Source organism: Orycteropus afer, unplaced genomic scaffold, assembly GCF_000298275.1.
Source record: "Orycteropus afer afer isolate SDZICR_OR568_19922 unplaced genomic scaffold, OryAfe1.0 scaffold00278, whole genome shotgun sequence".
NCBI lineage: Eukaryota > Metazoa > Chordata > Mammalia > Tubulidentata > Orycteropodidae > Orycteropus > Orycteropus afer.
The window spans coordinates 3577911-3586254 of NW_006921865.1; the positions used below are offsets into that span (position 1 = coordinate 3577911).

General features: G+C 36.7%; 1 protein-coding gene across 1 annotated transcript in view; it reads left to right on the forward strand.

Annotated features, from left to right (window-relative positions):
* The window catches only part of NEIL3 (nei like DNA glycosylase 3), a 130102-nt gene that overhangs the window by 113042 nt on the left and 8716 nt on the right, over positions 1-8344 (forward strand). The window contains exons 7-8 of the mRNA XM_007950567.2: positions 2486-2652; positions 3990-4407. Of these exons, the coding sequence (XP_007948758.1) occupies positions 2486-2652; positions 3990-4407 (585 nt within the window). The remainder of the gene's footprint in view (positions 1-2485; positions 2653-3989; positions 4408-8344) is intronic.

Here is an 8344-nt window from a genome sequence, read left to right on the forward strand (position 1 = left end):
CCTGACATCTGCTTCTTTAAAAAATACAGCCAAGAAAACCCTACAGAGCAATCTACTTTATAACATTTGGGGTCTCCTAAGTCTCAAACATCAAAAATAAAATCAATAATAGAACCTCTCCTCAGGGTTAAAGACTGAGTCCTCATACTCAATGAGGTCACCAAGGCACATCATCCCTGGCCACTGAGCAGAGGTAAGGTGGTATTGGCAGCCTACAGGCTCTCCAGCATCCTTGGACTGACTTCTACCATGAGCAGAGCTCTCAGCCTCCACCTGTAGCTGGAACTACTGCTTCCATTCTCCATATTCCCTGCCCAAGTCCTTAGAGGAGAACCACCAACCCCTGGAATGTACCTGTGCAAGCTTAAGCTTCATTCACAGCATGGTGAATTTGCCTCTGCAGCAGAGCTTACAGTAGCTACTGATGGATTGGATGTGGGAAGTGACATGCTAAGGACTTGAACTGTAAAGGATGACTACTAGGTTTTTGGTCTCATGAATTGAGTGCATGGTGATGCCATGTATTGAGATGAGAAAAAATTATAATAGAGTTGCAGATTGGGGAGAAAAGGAGAAATTAAAAAAAAAAAAAATTGTATTAGTTTCCTGTGGTTGCCATAATAGATTACTACAAACTTGGTGGCTTTAAACAGCAGAAATTTATTTTATCACAGTTTTAGAGGCCAGAAATTGTTTCACTGAGCTGAAATTAAGCTTTCAGCAACATTGCAGTTCCATTGAAAGCTCTGGAGAAGAATTGGGTCTTTGCTTATTCCAACTTCTGATGGCTCGAGGCATTCCTTGACTTGTGGCCTCATCACTCCAATCTCTTCCTTCTTGTTTACATTACCTTGTCTTCGGTGTGTATCATATTTCCTTCTCTTATAAGGACACTTGTGATTGCATTTAGGGTCCTAGATTTGCAAGCAGTGAGGTTTTTTTTTGTTGTTGTTGTTTATTTGTTTTTCCCCTTTGGATAATCCAGGCTATTCTCTTCATGCCAAGATCCTTAATTTAATTATGTCTACAAAGATCCTTTTTCCTTACAGGGAACCATTTATAGATTCCAGTTTTCTCTGGGTGTCTGGGTGGCCACTACTTAGCCTACTCCAGACGTGTTAAGTTTGAGATACTTGTTACACATCCAAGTGAAGAATGGAAAGGATTTACTGTGTGTGATTTAAAAGCAGAGCAGCAAGGAAAGAATGATTCTAAATCCACTATATATAACAATAAAGCTCCCCTTCTTCTGATTAATGAAATCTGTACAGCAGGAGAAAATGAAAATAGTGAAAAGTTGGAGCACATTCAAAATCTGAAGGTCATTTAAATTGTTGTGTTCATTTAATTATGAGTAAATGCATACTGCCTTTCAGGGTAAGTTAGCAGAGGGCAGGGATTAGGTCACATAAACACATTTTATAGAAGGTCCAGTGTACTACTAAGTGGCATTAAAAGTCAAGAAAAGTAAAGATAAAAGAATCATAATGAGATGTATCTTATTTTCAGATTTTCTTGTACCAGACAATCCTGAATATAAAACTGGGTAATTATGTCTAAGGAGCAAAATGTTACGGAGGATCAAACTACCTTTGAAAGTCAAAGAACTTATACTCTGAAATGTAATGTGCATAGCCTTTACCTGAAAGAGCTTTTCACTATTCATGTTTGGAATCATGAAAGGAATCCATGACACTACAAGGGATTCCTAATGACACGATGTGCTGTACCGACCTCTAGCTATGCATTAGGGTGTAGGACAGTATCAGAGAGTTATAAAGGTCTTTTGTGTAGTAATAAATGATCAATTCAGAGTTTCAGACAGAGGATCATGATTTATATTTTTGGTTTAAAAAAAAAAAAAGGAAAATCGAGGTTGTTTAATTGTTTGCTTAATCTGCTGAGTAGTAAACTAATTTCTAACTCATTTGTCAAACATGAAACTTCTTTATCTGAAGGAAGGGACAGAAAGATTTTTTTTTTTTTTTTCATCATTATCGATCAATGAATCAATACAATGTTTAGTAAATACTGTTGAGAAATCCTAAAGTTTATTTTCCTTGAAGCCACACAAAGTAAATGTAGTACTTTGGCCACTTTACTTGCCATGCTATTATTTCCACGTGGCTCTTTTTTCTCTCTCTTTTGGTTAAAAAAAGAATAGTTTTGCTTTGTGAAAAGTACCACTTAGTTAAGAGAGTATTTGAGATATGCTTCCTAATGGTTATATCAAATATGTTTAGTTGATTTACAAAATAAATAAATAAATCTTTAAATAAAAACTTTTGGTGTTTCTGGCCTTAGTAGCAATCAGCAGGGCCCAATTCAAAACATTTTATTCTAAGATACAGTTATAACTTCTAAGCAATAATAAATGTGCAGCATTTGGATATTAATGATTCTGTAATAGTTTATAAAATAAACAGAATGTATATAAAAAAAGAAAATAATAATGCTAATGATCAATATTAAAATTCTTTCACAGAAAGCTGCCATCTAGAAATACTGTCATGAGTTGGACATGTAGCAGGAGGGATGTTATGGAGTCTGTGGCTCGGAAATCTGAAGAGCAGTGGACGTGTATGGTCTGTACACTAATCAATAAGCCTTCTTCTAAGGCATGTGATGCTTGCTTGACTTCAAGGCCAAACGGTAAGACTGGATTTCGATTTTGAGTTCCATTTCTAACAGCGTTAATTATACAAAGTCAGGTAATATCTTGTTCTATCTTAACAGTCAATAACTAAGTAAAACACTTTCTTTCTGAGAAGTTTAAAGGAATTGCCAGCCTCTGCATGTAAACCATGCTAATATTCTGTTGAGTACTTTTTTTTAACAGGGAGGGAAACATGCTTGTGCTAAAACAGTATGTGCCTTTGTATCTCAAAAAACTGAGATGATCACATCTGTTCTCTACTGTTTCTAATGAATTATTCAATAAAGCTTTGTTTTATGCAGATTTCAGCAACTTTCAAGTTTGTTATTCAGTCTAAGTGTTTCATAAATTGAAAGGAAGGATTTCTGTAAGAATATCCTTGCAGGTGGAATAGAAAAATGCTGAAATTTTTTCTCTTCTTTATCCTTCCTACCCCTTGTTATTAAAATCTTTACCCAGACAATTGTACTGATTTCATTGAAATCCTTCAAAATAACTCTTTGTAGCTTACAATTTCATGCGTTCAGAAAATGTAAAACCTCAGAGGAAACCTGTGATTAAGAACCATCTCATTGATGGTGCTCCTATTGTGTTCTCAAAGTGTTATTTCTTTCTTCAATTAGAGATGAGAAAGTTCATTCTTGACTTATGGACCCCTGCATTGTATTATCTGTCATCTTGTGTTTTGTACCCTGGCCAGAAAGGCGGGCATCACCCCTTGAACAGCTTTTCTAGTAGCCAAAGGGATGGTGCCAGCTATTTCTATCCCTCCCTGTTCAGTATCACTCAGCAGAGCAAGCCCTTGGAACCTTAGGTTTCTACATTTATTTCAAAAATCTGAAATGCTTTTGCATATCTTATTTACCAATTTTCATATTATTTTTCACTGTGTATGGAAGACTTATGTCATTACAATTCAGAATGTACTATACTACAGATTCCAAAATCTTGTAATACTTGATTTCAGCAGTATAGTCAATAAATGTTATCTTTATTTTACTTTACTTATAGATATAGGCCTCTAACTGCAAACCTAAAGCTTTATGGGATATCATTTCTTAATTACCACTGCTTTAATATGTTGTCTTATAATACTTAAAAATGATAGTTGAATAATCTTTAATTGCTTAAACATAACACAAAACAAATAAAAATCTTTCTTAACCTTTCTTGAGGTCCTTACAAGTTCCTCTCAGAAAGCAGTTAATTCTGAAACCCCCATACTAACTTGGCATAATATCATAAGTGAAATAAATGTCTTAAATATAAAGATGTCCTCAATAGTACATTTTATTTACAGGAATATTGCAGAATTAATTTTCTCTCCTTACAGATTCAGTACCTAAGAATGAAGAAAATTCTATTGCCTTTAATAACTTAGTGAAGTATCCTTGTAATAACTTTGGAAAACCAAATACAGAAATGAAGATCAATAGGAAAACTGCTTTTGGAACTACAACCCTTGTCTTGACTGATTTTAGCAATAAATCCTGTACTTTGGAAGGAAAGAAAAGCCAAAACCAGATACTAGATGGGGAATTTCAAAACTCTCCTCTCACTAATGTTTGTTTTAGTGATACAGAGCACCCCTCCAAAGAGAGAACGAACTATATAACTCAACTATCTAACAAAGTAAACATATCACCAACGGTCGGCTCTCAGTCTAAATTATTTAGCCCAGCACATAAAAAATTGAAAACAGCCCACTCATCACCAGATCTCAAAAGTTGTAAGCTTGGATTTTCAAACAGGTAGGATGCTTCTAACCTTGGTCTTTAAGGTATTTACATTGCATTTTAAGAAGACAGAAAAATCACTCCTTATTAATAAGGAATTTGAATTGATTTTGGTTATATAAATCAAATTCTGAGAGACTGTTATCAAAGGACCTTGCCTCCCTTCCCTTCTCTAATTTTTCCCTTAGAGAGTAGAAGAGAATCAAAAACTAATTTGCTACACCTATGAAAAAAATAAATAAATCCACCTAATACCATATATGCAGGATCTCTGGTGGTGTAGTGCCTAAGGCATTTGATTGCTAAATGGGAGGCTGGCTGTTCAAACCCACCAGTCACTCCTTGAAAGGAAGATTGGGCAATCTACTTCCATAGCGATACTGCTTTGGAAACCCAGGGAGGGGTCTCTATGAGTCAGATCTGACTCGATGGCAGTGAGTTTGGTTTTTTGGTTTTTTATCATCATATTCATGCTTGATACAGAATATTTGGAAATTATTGCAAAGTATAAAGATAAAATTTCAATTTCCCATAATCATACCGATCTTTCGTGAGCACAGTTAGCATTGTTTTCTGTTTCCTTTCGATAAAAGATAATTCTTCCAAAAGGGAAACTGTCATTTATAAAGGTTCATAAGTGCCCATCTATCCTAAAGAGGGCAATGGTTAACTGTCTTGGCTACTGACCAAGAGGCTGGCATTTCTAGTTCACATGGACACACCTTAGAAGAAAGGCCTTCAATCTACGCCTGAAAAATCAGCCACTGAAAGCCATATGGAGCATAGTTTTACTCTGACACACATGCGGTTACCATGAGTCAAAATCTTTTCAATGGCAACTGGTTATTATAAGAAGAGGGATTTGAGTTACCTTTAGTGAAAGGTGTGATGGTTTTATTTCAACCAAAAAGGCCCAGGGAGCATATATGCTATTTTTATATTTCCAATTAAAAAGTTGTAATTCTAGTACAAAGTGCTACCTGACCAGATAAGAAGCTCTGGTGGCACAGTACCTAAGGCATTTGACTGCTAACCAGAAGGTTGGTGGTTCAAACTCACCAGATATATTTTATGAGACTTCGAGATATATATCTAGAAGACCTCTGATTGTTGTCATCAGAGTCATAGAAATTTCAATAAACAGTATTATCTACTGTTCTTTACTACCAATTTTCTGTGGACAATTCTGCCCTACTTTGTTGCATCTCTTTATTTTAAGCTTCCTAATACAACTTGATATACCTCCATCAGAGAAAAGTGTTTCTCCACCCTTTCTTGTCCAGGCTACTTGGGTTTTTTGGTTGGTTGGTTGTTTAATTTTTTCATTCCTTCAGAAAGCAGGTGCTATGCATAAAGCATTATTTAACAGAATGAAGAATATATAACGTGAAGGAAGGGTCTTCTTCCCAGTTACAAATGCCTTGCCAGTGGGAAACAAACAGACAAAGTGTTAGTATGGGTGGTATTTGAGGTACTCTAAGGAGCTCTGGTAGCATAGTGGCTAAGGCACTTGACTGCTAACCAGAAGGCTGGCGGTTCAAACCCACCAGCCACTCCTCGGAAGGAAGGTTGGGCAATCCTACTTCCGTAGTGATACTGCCTCGGAAACCCAAGGAGGGGTCGCTATGAGTCGGGTCCGACTCGACGGCACATAACAACAACAACAACAACAACAAGGAGGAATTCTGTTTGCTCTTTCTCTAATTGATTGTGCCTTAGCTGATGGTGAGAATCTCCCTGTGGCAATGGAATGAGTGGCCAGCTGGTGTGTACTCCCAGACTGACCTCTGGGAATCCTTATGGCTATTTGCCAAAGGGACAGGGAGGCTGCATCTTCTGACCTTCTCTAACTCCACAAGAGGAAGACAGAATCACCATCAATAGCCCAAGGCCTATTCCTGTGGGGCCATACATGCTGCCTTCTCCAGCCCTTTCATCAACCCTGACACCAACTGTTCCTCCGCAGCACCCACCACCTTTCTGCTGGGTTCGATAATTTGCTGCAGTGGCCATACAGAACTCATGGATGATAAGTTTTATTAGGGAAGCACCAATTTACAATTCAAGTTCAGAAACAACATTCAGTTCCTCTCAGCCTACTGTCTCTCAGCCAACAGTCTCTCTCCCAGCAGTGCATGTCTCTCAGTGTCTCTTTCTAAGCACACGTGTCTCTCAGGAGTGTGTTTCTCTCAGCAGCACATCTTCCTCAGCCAGTAGTCAGAGAGACTTCTTCTGCCTCTAGAAGGGCTCCTTTTTGAGCCTGGCAGAGTGGACAAAATAACCAATCCCAACATCAGAATTCTGTACATCTGAGAGAGAGAGCTAACTTCCCAGAAAATTACTTGGTGCTACCCACAACAGAAATACCCCAGGGGGATAACTTTAACAATCAGGAGCTACTCAGTTGCTCATGTCAAATTCCACCACAGAGTTTACAAAGATTTATGGCTAGAAAAGCCATACCAGGTAATTTACTACACCTCACTATTCCACAACTGCTAGGTGATTTTTGGTCAAAGGATGCATTTATCTCAGTTTTTCTACCTCAACTTTAAATTACCATCAGTGGACTGTGATGGTTTATCCTTGACTTATTTTTTTAAATATTTTGTTTGTAAACATTTTTGATAACTTGATTAACTTTTGCCCATATGGTCATAAATGATAGACATTTGAATTAAACTATGGGAGCCAAACTTTTGATTGACTTAATGAATATACTACCTTTTAATTTAACCCTATTTAATGCCTTGTGATGGAAGTTTATTAAGAAGTTAGTTAAGAGTATATGCGTTAGAAGGCTATCCTAGACCAGAAAATCAGTTTTGAACAGTCTGTTCTTTCTCTCACATAAATGGAAAGAAACAGAAATAATCATTGTAAAATATTGTGTCATTCATTGTACCCTGATGAAATATCGTGGCGTATTTTTTTTTTTCCCTTAGTGTGTTGTAGAAAATCTCAGACAATTTAACTAATGAATTAGGGATTTAAAAAAACATTACTGTAACCTTAAATTTAAATGATTTCTTCATAAGCCATTAGTAATAGCATCATATGATTAATCACAGTGCACAGTGTTACTTAGAAATGCTGCAGCATGTGTTATGTGTTGAATATAAGAACACCAGGACTGAGCCTCTACAATCAATCAAGATCAACTAGCAGAATAAATGTCAAGTGATGAAATAAATTCACCCAGCAGCCCTTCTGCACCAAGCTACTTTACAAGGAATAAATTGCAAATTACTGTCATTTATTTCATTTTTTTCCTTGTCTGGCAGCTACAGTGTACATCTTGTGGACAAGATGCCTAGCAGAAGCTCACAACATAATACTATTATAACAGGTGGTCCACTCATGGAATCTATAGCAGTTTATTTTTTCTTTAATAATTATATGATAATTAATTCAACTTTTGTTCCCTTAATTACTGATCACATCCCCGTGATACACTAGCCCTTCCTTCTCTATTGGTGAGGCATGTTAGGATTGGTTTTTAGATACCTGAATTTTAGTATAAATTGGATGGTTGAACCCATTTTTAAGCAGATGAGAATTGCAGTCCTAGAAACGGTTTTAAGTCTTTGGTAAAATTATTGTAATCACTGAGTACAAAACACAGTGATACATTTCCAAAGAATACATTTGTTTTATGTAAAAGTTTTTCCTGAATTGACTTAAGGGCTCACTTATACTAATGAAGTGAAACTAACAGAAATCACAGCTATTTCTTCATGTTGCTGCCACTAAAAGTTTCTAAAAGTTTCCCTAAAACCAACTGCTGACAACTTGAAGTTCCTTCTGGGTTACCTTTTTGAATTTTCAATAACTAAGGATTTCCAACAGCAGGACAAACTTGTCTGTCAGTTTGTCCTACTGTGGTGACATGTAGACGTGAGTTTTGAGGCTGAGCCTCTGGTGTTTAAAACCCAGCAAGATGCACCTGGTG